The 17,465-nt window shown below is 46.6% G+C and overlaps 1 protein-coding gene across 3 annotated transcripts in view; it reads right to left on the bottom strand.

The window, feature by feature from the left end:
- The window catches only part of LOC119179092 (alcohol dehydrogenase [acceptor]), a 111,725-nt gene that overhangs the window by 72,584 nt on the left and 21,676 nt on the right, over positions 1 to 17,465 (bottom strand). For all 3 annotated transcript variants that reach the window (XM_075869610.1, XM_075869609.1, XM_075869611.1), the window contains one exon: positions 7,345 to 7,466. In XM_075869610.1, coding sequence (XP_075725725.1) covers positions 7,345 to 7,466 — 122 coding nt within the window. The remainder of the gene's footprint in view (positions 1 to 7,344; positions 7,467 to 17,465) is intronic.

Here is a 17,465-nt window from a genome sequence, read left to right as displayed (position 1 = left end):
ACGGCGCAGACGGCGCACTACAAGGCGCGAGTATAAGATGCTTCCGCATCTAAAAAAAGAACAGCCCACCTAACAGCTAAAGCAATCGACTATTACACTAAAAAAGAGGTTTTAGTGCCCAGCTGACCAATCGGAGCTTATTAGATTCTCCAAAAGTAAAAAAAGCAAAAAAACAGACCCGAACATTCATGTTGAGGTCATTTTAGAAGCTAGTATTATTCCAGGAAAACAACTGTTCAAATCCTAGCGATATGACTACAGTCCAATCAGCGATGTCTAACACACTGAACATGATTAAACAAACAGCCCAACAAATTCTTCGCATGATATTCCAAATAACAAACAGTCCTGTTAGGTTCAAAGAGCAAGACGCACTTCGTTTGGTTAACAGTTCAGTCAGCAGCAGACTGACGTAGTCGCTACCCTACCACAATATGAACAGAGAGGTGAAAAAGCAGACATATACATAGGGTGGCAAATAAAGTAACTCTGTGACTATGACAAAGCACTTTAACTGTGAAGCTATGAGCGCTTGGATTACGCCATACATCTTATGAGATGGCTTAAGCGCGAGCAACCACCCAGATTAACCACCTGCTGCAGATGCCAGCCGGCAAATAACTACAGATGATTGGCCTCAGTGAACAAGTGCAGGCATATGGAAAAGCTAAGGAATTGTCGTGCTTAATCGTAGCCTGTTACATGATTTGTCCCCTGCCAAAGAAAATGGATCAAATTTTACTGGCTGCAAGATGTGAAGCAAGCGCAGTTTACATAATAAGAGAGATAAAATATTTCAATATGGCGAGATTTACAGATGTCTCACCATATCAGACAAAAAAAGTAAAGAACATGATGGCCGTTGCTCTAGAACCAAAAATAAACATTACAAGTTGTGCCTCCACAGCCCAAGAACTCCATTACAGAAGCGTGGGAGATAGCTATCGCACAGCCAGTCAAGGAGGACCAAGAGTGAAAAGCCCCGCTGGGAATCCTGGTTCGAAGGCTGCATGTAGGAACTATGGAAAAGGTGGACTAAGTACGAGGACAATCCAAATTCTGAGAATTGGCCATAAAGGCTCAATTTAAATACAGCCAAATCGTTATCTAGGCGTCAGGGCACGAGGGCGTCAACGGGAACCAGTTTGCGGATGAGGAGGTGCGAGGCTTCACAAATCACAGTGCTTCCTTGCGTACTGTAACAGACGACTCAACGTCTAAAGACCAAATTTTTTCACAATTCATTATTACCGGCATAATAGAAAATCCAGCACTGCATAACTACCGCAGAGCAATGGAATCTGTGGCGTTACGTACACTCCAAACAAACACTTGCCTTAACTTACACAGACAACATGTATTCTACCCCACAGCATACAAGGATATGTCCTGGTGTGGGCAACACAAACTTTGTGGGAGTGCAAACTTCATAATAAAAAACAGCACAACAAGAATAGCACAGAGGAACAATGGGAGGGTCTGCTGTCCAGCTCAGCATTTAATGATCAGTTTTAGCTAGCCCAATGGGCAGAGAAGATGGCAGTGGAGCCCTAGCGTAGGGGCCCGACCAATCGCAAGGCTCCGTGTTATGCGCAAATAAAGTTTCTAACAAAATTGCTAACAGTGAAGTTTGCTTTAGCAGTGCTGTTGCCATTTCTGTGGGCGAAATGTTTGAAAGGAGGAGAAGGAGGAGGAGGAAGAACAGGGTGGTTAGACAGTTCTCAGACCGGCTGGCCGCCCTGTGCTGTGGAAGGGGGTAAGGTGAATAAAAATGACAGAAACATACATTGAAGCAAAAAAACTTCACAACTTTGCCACAAAGGCGAAGCAACAAACGCGATAGCAGCAAATTTAAAAGACACGTGCAGAATGGCGAGCAGATCGAAACGTGCCCCGCGTTTCTCACTCACAAATGACGTACGAAACGTAATCCACGTACAGATGAACGCGAATAATCGTATCAGTTGTTACTTGAACCTGTCTGAAAAATCCGCCCTTTTCGCAAATGAAGGATGTGCAGCGATTGCAGTGACCTTTGTGCACCCGGTAACTACAACACAATACGTACGAGACGTGCGATTCTCCGCACTGCAAGATTAGAGCGCGCGATCGAGCGTACACACCCTTATTCTCTACGTGGCCAAAGTACGTGCGATGGATGAGATCCGCTACGCGCTCACGGCACCATCTTGTTGATAAGGCTGAAAACACTGTAGTTGCCTCTCGAGATGGCCGCCAACAGCGTTAAGTGGTAGATATGAATAACTTGCCGTTTGAACATCCAAGAAGGTACCTTACGATGGCGCAGTGGAAACGCCTCGCATTCACGACGCGGAGGCCTCACGTTCTATTCTGCGCACTGGGGTCTTTTTTTCAGAGTTTTTGTCTTTTTTGTGTTTTCATATATATAGATACGTATACATATACGATGCAGGACTTCGACACCGACGTCCATGTCGACGTCCACGCTGACGCCGGCGGCGAAATCCAGCTGAGAGTGTCCATAATTGCCATGGAAATGATATGGACACTCTCGGCTGGAAAAAAAGAAAGACGGACAACAGTACAATCCACGACGCTGCTCACAATCTGTCTCTAAGACTGCTTGCCCTCAAACAGTGCATTACCGCTCTTAACGCCTTGCGTGCCGAGGACGGTCTCGGCCAGTGTCCTAACACTCTTTCTTCTGACAATTGGAGATTTTCAAGTATGCATCGAACTTTCGACAGTTCTTTTCTTGTCGCACTGAAACTAGGGCATTCGCAGAGAAGATGGGAAAACGTCTCAGCGCAGCCACAGTTCTGGCACGCCAGGCTACTGGCCATTCGGGTTCGAAACGAATAAGCATTGGTAAAGGCCACCCAATCCACAGACAGCACAAAAGTGTCTCTCCAGCTCTGGTTATTTCTGATGGAAGACAGAGCTGTAGTTGTGGGTCATATTTATGAAGGTGGATGTTGGTAAATGTCATCGAATTTCACTGAGCGAGTGTTGGTTCTCGTGCAAGTGATGGAAGCCTTGTTGCAGCGTCCGCTCTTGATAAGGGTATAGCTGCACAAGGGACCTCATCATGAGCAGATCAGGCTGCTTCATCTGCACGGTCGTTTCCATTGGTGCCGCCGAGGCCCGGGATCCACTGATACGCTATGTCATGCTGCTTTTTCTATTCCCCAGTAATAAAGCAGTCTTATTTTAGCGACTAGCTGTTCATTTGGTCCATGACGATATGGCTAGGCAATGCCCTGGAGGGCTGTTTTGGAGTCTGAGATGATTGACGATGTCTGCGGTGGTTCTTCAACTAAGAACTCCAAAACCGCACGAATGGCAGCGAGTTCTGCAGCCGTGGACATTGCCAGATGCGATGACCTGAACTTTATCGAGGCGGATTTCTCTGGAATTACCACTGCGCCTGTTGATCTCGCTGAAGTAATGGACCCATTCATATAAGTGGGAACGCGTTCGCTGTGTTTCTCATGCAGAAACAGTAGACTTGTTTGATTTAGAGCTAGAACTTGATTTTTTTTTTGTCTTTTGCATTACGGAGATGATTGGCAGGGCTTCCAGTGGACCGAGATACTACAATGGTTATGGTGGTCGTGCTGCGTGCGTGAAATTCGCGGAAAGCACCGTGCGATTTGGAGCAAAAATAGTGCAAAATGCAGAGCGTGGCCTAGAAGTTGGAAGTATGGCGAGTTGATGCGATGGAATTCGGGTGGCATGTCTCATGTGCATTCCTAAACCATCGACACGAATGTAGGTTGTGATAAGGCGTTTACAAGTGATTCTGATAGTGATTGCAAAGCACGCATTGACGGACCGGTGTTTCCTAAGAGAGCTTACCAATTGCTGCTAATGGGGGATGAAAGACAGAAAACTGATTGTACGGAGACACGCAGTCCACTTTTATTAACGTGCACGCTGCGAAACTTTATTGTTCAACAACGCGCAGGAGAGATCACCCACCGCCACTACCTTGGAGGCCAAGGTCCAGTGCCTTTATATACGGGTGGGGGGGTTGGGGGGCAGTGAACGGTTGTTCTGTGTGAGCAGTTATTTGTTTTTCAATCAAGAAACTCGCTAGCACGCGTTGCCTGCATCGGCGTTGCGAGGCGAAAGGGGGAGGAGCATAGGAGAGAAGAGAGGGAAGGGAACGGGTATGTGCAATGGGGATGTAAGCGCCTTCGACGGATGTCTAGAGAGGGAAGTGTTATAAACGAGAGAAGGGGAGGGCACGTCAATGCATAATGAGGCTGGTCACGCCGCACACCAGATTCAGCTGGACCACAAGCGGCTTGGCATCTAATGTATTGATTTGTTAATGGGGTAGGAAGCATAATCGAAACCGGCCGCAGTGGCGTACAACAGCTGCAGAAGAAAAGTTTTGTTTTAGATGCGGAGCATCTTATACTCGCGCCTTGTAGTGCGCCGTCCGCACCGCTTCTCGAACATTCGACAGCTGACGCGCGCGCATGCGCCGTCGCGCCGTCGCCCACTCTTCCACCATCTGTGCATCCCGTCCTCCTCTACACACCGCGCGCGCTTCACTCCTCCACCATCTGTGCACCCTTCCTCCTCTACACACCGCGTTCGACATCTACAATTCTCCTGATTCTCCAGTGGACGCGCATGTGGCGTCGCGCTTCGAGAACATTCAACAGCCGACAGTGCATGCGCCGTAGCGCTGTATATATACTCAAGGTCGGCGCTCGCTCGCTCAGTTGCCGCTCGTCGGTTGGTTTGTACGGCGCGTCGACGTCCAAGGTCGCGGTGAAATGAATTCCAACGAATCCACAAACACAATGATCGACGTCCCTTCGACCAGCGCCGCCCTTTCGCATACGTGTGTACGTGTTCACTCATTTAACACCCCCTCCTACAACCACGTTAACCAATTTAGCCATCGACCCAAGTAAGTCGCAATTTAACACCCCATTTCACAACCACGTTAACCAATTTAGCCATCGACCCAAGTAAGTCACACTTTAACACCCCGTTAAACAATTATATGCTCCGCATCCTCCTCAGTGTTCCCCCGAGGGAAGCTGCGGGCAATTTTTTTTGAAGCGGTCAGGTTTTGCTTTTCCACCCGCTTTGGCGTTTTCGCTTGATTATTCGCTTCTGAAGTCTCAATGCACCTGAACCGTATAACTGGCGTGGCAACCTTACTCGGTGAAGTGCAACCACAAGGCAGAGTACATAAAATATTCAGGTGCCCAGTAGCATCAGCCCACAGCCGCTAAAATAGCTGCCTATCACCTCTACGTGAGTACTTCAATGGCTCTAATGAAAATCGAAATACAATTATTACAATGCAAGTATTTTCTGCCATGGTCCACCAAGGCTTCATTCAGTTGTATGTTATCACGTCCTGATTCTACCGTTTTAACGAATGCATGCATTCGGGTGTCCTACCAACGCAACTTACATTGGGTACCTTCGCACGTGGGCTTTAGAAGTGGACCGGCTTGCTTTGTCGTACAACCATAATATTAATACTATGTGGGGTTTAACGCCCTGAAACCACCATATGATTATGAGAGACGACTTCTCATACAACCATGATGACTGTGACTGTCCAAGAATTCCCTGTACCATGAACAACGCTCGTCTACTTATACGCCGACACCACTTAAAGCAGAGCCCAGACCAGCGTGGGACGCCTGCATCGTTCCCTCCCCGTGTACGTTGCCGTGGCTAGCCTCATCGTTCCAGAGTGCTGCTGTACAAACTAAGAGTGGGCTCTGTGCTGGTGCGTGAACGATTACACCGTCAAGGGCGTGTGGACAGTTCGTCATGCGCAGCTTGTGGCTCCTGCGAAACACTTGAGCATCTCGTAGTGCACTGTCCCGCATTGGCTACGCAGCGGGCTTTGCTGGTTAAGGAACACAAATTCCCAAAACAGGCGCACGACCTTAGACGACTAGCTCTTTCCGACAGCTAGTGCTTCCCAACGCGACAAGGCCCACCGAGCTCTTCTTAAATTTATGAATCAAAAGGAGTTGGCCACACATTGCGAGATGGTTTTAGCAATTTTCATTTAGCTTTTTCCTTCTTATACTCGCCTAAGTCTTCGTCAGTTTTTCTCTACATCCCTCTCTTTTTTTCGTTTTTCTCCCCTTTTATCTTTCGTTTCTCTATTTCTTCCCCACTCCCGAAAGAGTGAGCAGACATTGTGTCCCTCCAGCTGGCAGTCGCCAGCTTGCTCTCTCCCTCTTTCCTCTATGTCCTTTTGTTTCTGTGTATGCAAATCAATATTTAACCTAGGTGGAAATGACGCTAATATATTTGATTATTATGTGGGGTTTAACGTCCCAAAACCACCATATGATTATGAGAGACACCGTAGTGGAGGGCTCCAGAAATTTTGACCATCTAGGGTTCTTTAACGTGCACCCAAGTCTGAGTACACAGGCCTACAACATTTTCGCCTCCATTCAAACTGCAGCCGCCGCAGCCGGGATTCGACACCGCGGCCTGCGGATCAGCAACCAAGTATCTTAGCCACTGTAAATAAAAGTACTACTACCACTACTATTACTACTAGACCTTCAAGGTGGGGCATAACATTGACCCTACTCCACACAGCAGAGCGTGAGCTTCACATTTACCTCCAACAACGTCTCATGAATTCTTGTTAACAGAGGAGGCCACAAGCAATTTGACCCTGTGATGACGAATGCTGCTTAAGCACCACTGATCTACAACGGCTTCAACGGCTAAATATCGCACAATAATTTTTATGCAGCGAGAGACCATTCAGAGGAGAGAGGGAAGCCTTCGAATGTTCATGGCTCAAGCTGAAAACTTCAGCTATCGTGTTTTCAAAGTTCAACGCATCGCGATCCAGGTGGCTGCCATACCCATACCAAAGTAGGACCGAGAAGGTCGTACCATCGGGCGAACTGACCAACCAGCAGGACCACAGCTCGCTAACACGACGGTGCATGTAAGGTACATCCACGGAATGGTCGCCGACCGCTAAATAATGATCCTTCGCTCGAGCTGACCTCGAGTTCACAAAAGTATTTATAAAAAGACAGTTTTGTTTTGCTTGCAGGGTTATAGAACGCGTAGTTCACGTGTGATTCGCGCGATCCTCCGGTGCGCGCAATACAGCGTCCTTAGAAGGTGTATCACGGTAGCCAGTCGTCGCTTGTCTTGACAAAGTCGAAGTGTGCGTCAACGTGGGCGCGTCAACGTCGAAGAGGGTTGTAGCTAATAAACACGTATATGCAATATATTTCATTGTACAATAAACGTGCAACTATTTTTCTAATACGCAATTCAATTTCGTGTGTTATACCAGAGTGCTATACTGCAATCAGCGACATTTTTGCCACTTGCCTTTGTAGCATGACTATCCGTCCAAATATGCAAATTTCTTCTGTGAGCGATTGGCTTGATGAAAGCCCTGTTAGCACTCCAGCGTTCACCATCCCTGATATTGGCTTGCACTCTTGAACAGCCTGTAAGAGGAAAACCTGCATTTCAACCCCAATCCTGTTCAATGTCTGTTCACACCATGTTTGTTCTATTTCATTACAACTACTTAAGAATGTAGTCTACATCATACCAATTAGCTCATTTTCTGCTTTATGGTGAAAGTGGTTGTCATGAGAGAGTCTGCTCCAAAAGCCGTGCTTAGTCTACTTTTCATAAGAGTCCATCAAATATTACTGATGGGCATTTGTCTATTGTATTTGTGCAGGTTCCCTATGCACTTAACCAATAACTTTAACCCTCTCATATAGCCATTGAATATCATGAGATTTGTGCAAAACGTAGGCAGACTTCTCGACAAAAACTTCATTAGTGCCTAACAGTTGTACTTATAACTGATTTAGAGAATACTGTCATCCCAGTTAACCGCAGATTGATAACGCAGCCAGCAGGAAATTTTCGTTATTTGAAGAACTGGTGTCACGGTGAAGAAAGGCGTCGGCTGAGGCTGAGGCTGAGGTGCTGTGAAAAAAAAGGCAAGACCACTTCGAGGGAAAACAATTTAAAAACCAACTATTTATGAAGTAAAGCTCTTCTCTTCCCACTCCCTACATTTCACGCAAGGAAGAGGAGAATTAGTATGAGTAAAGCCTTGATCTGACAATAAAAAAACACGGACGCATTTTTTTCTTCCTAAAAGTGTACCCTCGACGCCAATTATACATCTTGAAAAACCCGTAAAATATTACACCATCTCACACCATCTCTCACTATGTGTGGATGTGAAGCAGCGGGAGTTGATGCACTTTATGGACAGCTTGTGCTAGCGCCAATGCTGGCGATGGCGGCGGCGTTGCGCAGCATTGCGCTTTAGAACGAGGCGGGTCCACTTCGCAATTTCATACCGCGGAACTACCATGGCGTCCCCTTTGAAACATACAGCTGTCGCGCGACCTGTCATGCGCGCCTCTCTATGGATTAGATGATTACTAATAGAGAGGGAAAGGAAGCGTAGGAAAAGAAAGAGCTGGAGAGGATGCTCATGCGTTCGGTGGTGTAGACACCATGGAAGGAGACAGAGTAGGGAGTGTAGGATAGGCGAGATTCAGGGGAGGCGCATGCGCAGTTAGGTGCGGACGCCGCCTGAAGGACGATTGAGTGGTGGACGCAGAGCTCACCATAAGCTGCTTGGTATCTAAACAAGGAAGAGGGGCAAGCACCTTCCTGAAGGGCAATCAATGGCGCTAATCATGGCCGCCAAGGCATGTCTGACCCATTACATTTAAAGTGCTCATTACAAACACAAACACACACACACACACACACTATATATATATATATATATATATATATATATATATATATATATATATATATATATATATATATATATATAAGGGACAAGATTTTAGATGGGAGACTACAGATGGACACACGTTGTGTGATAATCAGTGTGAACAGTGGAAGTGCCTCAGATAGGCTGGCTCACGTTTTGACAGCAGGACCTACCTTTGTCAAAGGCACTTTGTAATCGTTGGCGTGTTAGTTTTAACGGGGTCAGTAGTGAAGGTGCCTTGAGGGAATTTGAAGTGTTTGAATATATGCGTTCTCGAGTGTCCCCATCATGATGACTGGAAGTGCACGCCAAAACTTAAATGTACCACTGTGAATGCCACGCAAAAATGGAAGAGATACATTCCCACTTTAGCATTTAGTGTTGCAAGTGCTTCTGCGATCGTCAAGCCCACTTAGCGTTTTGACCTTTTTAGGGTAGTTTTGGGGCTCCATTACATATTTACGCAATAGGACTAGACCTCTCGTTTTGCGGAAATGCTGGCGTTGGTCTGCGTCGTACGTTGCAAATAAAGAATCAGTCCCGTCAGGGATAAGTATTTTGATATCTATTCATATGACAAAAAAAATTGGCAGATTCTACATACAATGGAAATATATAATATGCCAAACACGAATGAGGAAGGTTGATATGCCACTTTCAAATTACCACAGTGTTAAGAGGTGGATGTAAATTATGTCGTACACGACTTCCGTGTCAGGATTATTATGTTTGGATGTGTCGTTTACCTTCATCTATTCACATCAAGAGATTCCAAACTTAGTATGTGTGGAGCTACCGAAACAGCCACGAGCACGCTATGAGCGTGGTATGTTGTCATGTTCTTACATAACACGCGTCTCATGATTATCATGTTTGCACCAGGCATATATTTTGACATTCATGGACGTCAAGTAACACCAAACTTGATATATGTGGAGCTAGCGAAGCTGCCTCGAGTGCATCATGAAGGGCAAAGTATACTCCAATGAAACGTTGACGCGCGCGCACGCTGGGCACAGAGATGCTACGTTAGCAAAACGCGAGCACTCTATAGTCTGACGCCCGGCGCGACCAGCGTGACCAGCGTACGTCGTTGCGGCCCGCGACGGCAACCGGCGTGAAATGCCACATGCTGCATATGGCGCCAATGCGTAACCCAGACAGCACTGCGTCGGCCTCTTTTCGAGACGAAGGGACGCCGGACGCGCTGAAACGCGCATGCATCAAAGCAAGCACAGCGCGCCTGCGAGCATATGGCAGGACGGGCGCCTGGCGTGGCAACGCCGGCGTGACGCGACGAAACGAACACCGGCGCGCAGGCGTACCCGAGTCACGTCTAAGTGTGTTGGCGCCTTGACTGTTGCATGTCGTGTTCTCACATGAGACGAATCTCATGATTATCATCTTTGCACCAGTCGCATACCTTTGTCATCCATTGACGTTACGTAATACCGAATTTGGCATATGTGAAGCTAGCGAAACTGCTGCGAGCGCATCATCAGTGTGGCATCTAGTCATGTTGTTACATGACACGCATCTCAGGATTATCATGTCTGGGTGTGTCATTTACCTATGTCGTCCGTTCGTGCCACGTAATACCGAGTATGACACTTGTGAAGCTTGCGAAACGGTCGCGAGCGCATCTTGGGCGTAGCATGTAGTCATCTTGTTACATGACTCGCATCTCATGATTATCATGTTTCAAACACTCAGATACCTTCGTAATCGATTCACGTACCGTAATACTAAATTTGGTATATGTGACGCTAGCGAATTGGCCGAGAGCGCATCATGAGCGTGGCATGTAGTCATGTTAGATGACACGCATGTCACGATTTTCATGTTTGTGTCCCTCGCTTGTGTTCGCCATGCAATCATGTTATACCATACCAGTTTCAGAAGATGCCATGTGAACGAAACCAACGCAAGAGCTGCAGGACCTTGAAGTGTATATCATGACAGTTATGACATACATGTCGAAACTTTCATGTTATGGCCAGTCAAATGTGTTCTTCATACAGTCATGGCATGATGCACCAAGTTTGGTACCGATACCATTATCTAACGGCCAGGAGAGCTCAAAGTGCAGACAGACAGACAGACAGACAGACAGACAGACAGACAGACAGACAGACAGACAGACAGACAGACAGACAGACAGACAGACAGACAGACAGACAGACAGACAGACAGACAGACAGACAGACAGACAGACAGACAGACAGACAGACAGACAGACAGACAGACAGACAGACAGACAGACAGACAGATAGATAGATAGATAGATAGATAGATAGATAGATAGATAGACAGACAGATAGATAGATAGATAGATAGATAGATAGATAGATAGATAGATAGATAGATAGATAGATAGATAGATAGATAGATAGATAGATAGATAGATAGATAGATAGATAGATAGATAGATAGATAGATAGATAGATAGATAGATAGATAGATAGATAGATAGATAGATAGATAGATAGATAGATATCTTCACTCAACGCTCCACCTTCACTTGATGGATGGATGGATGGATATGCCTGTACCCTTTAGATCGGGCGGTGGCTAGCGCCACCAAGCCGTACTACCTAATGAACCAAAAACTATATTATTTTTTCCTTAAAAAGTGAGTTTGAGGATTCGTACTTTGCAGTGAAGTGTTTAATTTTCACTCGTGCCTTGACTTTAGCCACCAATCAGATAACCTCCTTCTAGTTAAGTCTACTTGCTTAAAGTCTATTTTGCCCTCCCGGTCCCTAAACCCCAGTGCTTTGAAAAACTCTGCGCCATCATCCTGAATTATAGGGTGATACCCTTTACAGAACATTATCAAGTGTTCGGCAGTTTCTTCTTCCTCTCCACACGCACTGCATACTGTGTCTACCCCTTCATATTTGGCCCAATATGTCTAGGCCACCTGCTGTTTTCTAAGTATATACCAGTCAACTTCCTGGTTCGCTTCCTCCATTTTGTATCGACATTCTTCATGTACAAGTAGCTGAAAACCTTCCTAGCCCAACGCTCTTCCCCCATTTCTCTCATTCGCTTCTCAAATTTTATCTTGCTGCTAGCTTTCCTGCCCTCAAATGATATCCATCCCATATCACCTTGTACTCCCTGATTTGGTGTATTCCCGTGAGCTCCTAAAGCAAGCCTACCTATTCCACGTTGCTTAATTTCTAATCTTGCTTGTACTTCTGATCTCATGCACAAGACCGCATTGCCGAACGTCAGCCCAGGAACCATGACCCCTTTCCATATTCCTCTCACAACATCATACCTATTGTAATTCCACAGTGCCCTATTTTTCATGACTGCTGCATTCCTGTTACCTTTAGTCGTCACGTATATTTCGTGTTCCCTCAGATACTCGGTCCCATTGCTTATCCATACGCCCAGATATTTGTACTTATCTGTTATCTCTAGCGTGACCTCCTGTATTCTAAGCTCACTACCTTCGTTGTCATTGAAAATCATGACTGCTGATTTTTCCTTACTGAATCTAAAATCTAACCTATCTCCCTCTTTTCCGCAGATGTCCATCAATCTCTGCAAATCTTCCTTGTTGTTGGCCATTAGCACTATATCATCTCCGTACATTAATGCTGGTAGTGCCTGATCAATAAGTTTTCCTTGTTTGACTAAAGAGAGGTTGAAGCCCAGTCCACTTCCCTCTAATTTTGCCTCTAATCCGTGTAGGTACATCATGAATAATAAGGGTGACAGGAGGCACCCCTGCCTAAGCCCCCGTTTTACCTCCTCAGGCTTGGATACCTGTTTTCCCCACTTTATAACTACCTTGTTACCTTTATAGATACCCTTTAAAAGATTAGTGACTACATGTTCAACGCCTAGTGTATCCAGTATTCCCCACAATTCCTCTTGAACCACGCTATCGTACGCTCCCTTGATATCCAAAAATGCTAGCCACAGGGGCCTGTGTTCCTTTTCTGCTATTTCGATGCACTGCGTCAGTGAGAACAGATTGTCTTCCAACCTCCTGTGTTTCCGAAACCCATTCTGCAGTTCCCCCAGCACCCCCTCATCTTCTATCCACGCCTGCAATCTTTCCTTTATAATCTGCATCGCCAGCCTCTAGACCACTGGTGTCACTGTTAGAGGACGGTAGTTGTTTATGTCAGCTTTGTCCCCCTTTTCTTTATAGATCATACTCATCCTGCTAAGTTTCCATCCATCGGGAACTTCACCATCGATTATTATTGTGCTCACTGCCTCTCTCAAAGCCTGCTTGGACTTCGGACCTAATGTCTTTATCAGCCTAATTGGAATGCCATCTGGGCCTGTTGATGTACTACTAGGAACCCTTTTCTCAGCCCTTTCGCACTCTTGTTGTGAAAACGGAGCCATTGCACCACTTGATTCGTTCTTGTCTAATGTGGTGCATAAAGTACTTCTTTGTTGAAATTTTTCTGTCACCCTTGTTCTTATATATTCAATAGCTTCATCCCCTTCTAGCCTAGCACCTTGGGCTGTAGTTATGAAACTCTGCTGTAGGCTCGTTTCATTTCTTAGGGAGTTTAGATGGTTCCGAAATTTCGCAGCTGCCTTTCTATCTTTTTTGTACTTCTGCCAGCCACTGAGCTCTCTTCCTTCAAATCTTTTCATTGATCAGAAGGGATGCATTCCTTCTACAGCTTAGAAAGTTTGCCCATTTTCTTTCAACATCATCTGTCGGTTCACCCCGCTGCTTAGCATGTCTGTGTTCCCTAGAGGCTTCCTGACGTTTTGCTATGGCTCTCTTAACTTCCTCATCCCACCAACTTTTGGGTTTGTGTCTTCTTTTCCGGGGTGACTTGTCACGCGTCTTAGCAAGCTCTAGCTCAAAGAGTCTAATTATATTCGTGTATGTCCACACTGTCCTATTATCCTCCGTGATTACTTTCTCAATTTGTTTAGTGGCTATTTCAATTTGCCTTTCTGGATAAAAATTTTCCTGTAGATGCTCATCTTGTCTCCTTCCCACTTTCACTGCTCTTCCAAAACTTAGCTTGATACGTTTGTGATCGCTACCCAGACTTCTGGAGCCACCTTCATCTATGTGCATTCCCCTGAGCTTATCATACATCCTATGTGACATCAGTGCACAATCTATCGTCGACTGAAGCCTTCCTACCCCCCATGTTATTTGCCCTTCACACTTCTCGGTACTGTTGCAAATTATCAAATCAAGCCTTTCACACATATCCATGATCATTTTGCCTGTCGTGTCGGTATACCCATCTATATCTTCTATGTGCGCATTCATGTCTCCTAGTATAATTATCTCGCGCTCTCTTCCTAACTCCTGAATGTCCTTTGATATACACTCTACCACTGCCTGGTTTTCCTCTCTGGCCTTTGCTCCCGTCCACAAGTACACGAAACCAAAGAGTGTCATTGGACCTGCCACTTTCCCTTTTAGCCATAAATGTTCCTTGCAATCCTGCTTGACCCTTTGCCAGTCTGTACTTTTATAAATGAATGTCCCAATACCACCCCCCTTTCTGCTGCCTTCTGTTCTAATACAATATTCCCACGCGTAGTCCGGATTGTTCGGAGGTTGTTCCATGTCCCTGAGATGTGTTTCTACAAAACCGTATACCATCGGCCTCTCTTCCCTTAGCTGTTCTTCTATCTCTTCCCAATTCAGCCTGTTCCTACCACCCTGCATGGTAATATACCCTATGTCTGAATTGGCTCAGCGCTCGTGGCTACGTCTATTTATGCCCCGGACTCTACCTATCTTAGATATTGGTGCCACTTTGGAATCTTATCTGTCCATACCACCTGTCGAAGAGTCTCCCTGGTTGTTTTCCTCGTTACTAGCTCTCCTGCACCCCGAAGGGCTCGCTTGCCCCCCAAAAAAGCTACTGCGTGTTCTGCAAGTCGCCAACCCACCTCATGACCTAGCCACCCATCGAAGTGAATTCTGTCTCGTTGAAAACCCCCCCCCCACCTATGCACCTCTCTTTTTTTCCACCACCTCAAAGCCTTTCCCTCGACTCATCCGCCATATCTCTTGGTTTGCGTTGACCACCGCTCTTTGCAGGTTGCAATCACGCATCGGTACCTCCGGTATCGTGCATATCACTACCTGTACCTTAGGAGAAGTGGCGCGCATGTCATCGACGCCTTTCGCCAGTATGGCTGCTAGTCCTGCTGCATCTTCATTTAGGACTTAGTTTAAACCGCCTGAAATTATCACGAGGTTTCGTCTATCAGCTGTCGTTTTGAGCTTTGCGCTCGCTTGCCTCATGACTGCTTCCAGCTTGCGTCCTGGGAACGCCCCTACTGCAACTCTCTTGTCACCTCTTACCCTCTCTTCGATGGCTTCTGTGCATCGATTTAAATTCGAGTCCCCGGCGATTATCACACGCTGTGACTTTTCAGCTGGAGCGTTCTGCACCTGGGGGCTACTTGCACCTGTGACGCCGGCTGCTTTGTTCCCTCCCTGCCCCACCACTACCTCGCTGAAGCTGGGCCTTGCGACAGTTGAACCGGCTAAAGCTGTTTTTTCCAAACTTGCTTGCTTTTCCTTCTCCACCGTTCTGGTTGCCGGTTTCCTACTGTTCTCTCGGTAGGTCGCTTCTTTGTTCAGCTTCACTAGCGCATCCTCGGCGGACTCCAGTCTTTCTCCAATTGCCCTTGTTTTCTCTTGCTCTGTCGCCAACGCAGTCTCGAGCTCGGCGATTCTCATCAGCAGTTCACTCTGGGCAGCCATCATTTTCTCCATTTTTTCCTCGACCTCACATTGCTACACTTCGCGTCAGCCTCTTCTCCATCCGCTTCTACGCTTGGGTCCACTTTCAAACCCACTCTACACCCTGAACACTTTACACTCTTTTTAACCATGCCTTTCTGACACCAATCGTCCCTATACTCGATAATTACTAAACTCGAGCCCTGCACTACCAAAAAAAAGAAAGTCTAAGCTCTACTACAAAAACTTGCGTGTTCAATGTACGCGCACCTCCCCCACGGGGTGGAAAGAAAAAAAAATTTCGAACACACACCCGCCTGAGAAAGCCGATGGAAGCGCCATCTATAGGCGGGAAAAGTCACTGCGTATCAGCGATAAATTGCTGCTATTCTTGAGTAGCTCAGCGTCAATTTCAGCCGAGCATCGGCGCAGTGCGCAGCTCTGTCAAGTGAAGGGTGAAAGTCGAGTCGAGGAGCGTTTGTGAATACGGGGGTAAGTGTGCGATTCATACAACTGAAAGGTTACAAACCGGTCACAAAAGACATGCGTGTACAGACCCCACGGCTTTACGAGCTTCGCCTCTAAAGGGGCTGGAAAGGCCGCTGTTCCCGCTTTCGGTGTGACAGTGCGGGCTTTTCACGCCAGCCTGCCGTTTTCGTTTTTTTTTTGCGTTGGCACCGACATGTGACCATGCAGGATTCCGAGACTGTGTGCGTGCGAAATCTGTTTCGTGACAATGATGGCATTTTGTTTGTTGCTCGCAAATTCTTGTCTGTCTTGTTACTCGACTTTTACATGCGGAGCATTTCTTAGCAAACTTCGGCACTTTGCGCGTATCTAGCTATCTCTATCTAGCCGTCTACGACTTTTAGCTCTACTGGCCGTTTCGATAATGATATCGTTAGCAAACTTGGTATGGCATAATATGACTATGAAAACCTTATTTCACTAGTCATAACATGAAAATCATGACATGGATATCATGCATGTCATAATTTACATTTCATGGTCCAGCAGCTCTTGCGGTGGTTTCGTTCACATGACATGTTGCAAAACTGGTATGGTATGACCTGATTGCATGGCGAACACAAGCTACAGAAACTAACATGAAAATCATGACATCCGTGTCATGTAACAACATGACTACATGCCAAGCTCATGATGCGCTCGTGGGCTTTTCGCTAGCGTCACATATACCAAATTTTGTATTACAGTACGTGAATTGTTGACGAAGATACGTGACTGGTGCAAACATGATAATCATGAGATGCGTGTCATGTAACAACATGGCTACATGACCCGCTCATGATTCGCTGGTGGCCGTTTTGCTAGCTTCACTTATACCAAATTTGGCATTACGGGACTTGAATGGATGACGAAGGTAGGATACTAGAGCAAACATGTTAAACATGACATGCGTGTCATGTAACAACATGACTACATGCCACGCTCATGATGCACTGCAGTTTCGCTCGCTTCGCATATGTCATATTTGGTATTACGTAACGCCAATGGATGACGAAGGTATGTGACTGGTGCAAACATGATAATCATGAGATGCGGGTCATGTGGAAACATGACTACATGCCACAGTCAAGGCACCAATACAATTCCACGGGACGCAGTGCGCGTGCTCACCGACGTTCATTTCATCGGATCACGCCGGCGTTGCCACGCCCCGCAACGATCCTGCCTTATACTCGCTGGCGCGCGCCGCACTGCGTTGCTTTGACGCATGCGCGTTTTAGCGCGTCCGGCGTCCCTTCGTCACGGAAAGAGGGAGACGCAGTGTTGTCTGGGTAACGCATCGGCGCGAATAGCAGCATGTCGCATTTCCCCCGGTTGCCGTTGGGCCGCATCGACGGAAACTGGTCACACTGGTCGCGCCTGGCGTCAGAGTATATATGCTCGCGTGTAGCTATAGCGTCGCATTTAGCTATATGGTTGCCGTGGGGCCGTACCGACGGACGCTGGTCGCGCAGG

This window comes from Rhipicephalus microplus, chromosome 7 (assembly GCF_043290135.1).
Source record: "Rhipicephalus microplus isolate Deutch F79 chromosome 7, USDA_Rmic, whole genome shotgun sequence".
Taxonomy (NCBI): domain Eukaryota; kingdom Metazoa; phylum Arthropoda; class Arachnida; order Ixodida; family Ixodidae; genus Rhipicephalus; species Rhipicephalus microplus.
Note: the sequence above shows the minus strand (reverse complement) of the source record. Positions and strands in the feature narration are given on the sequence as shown.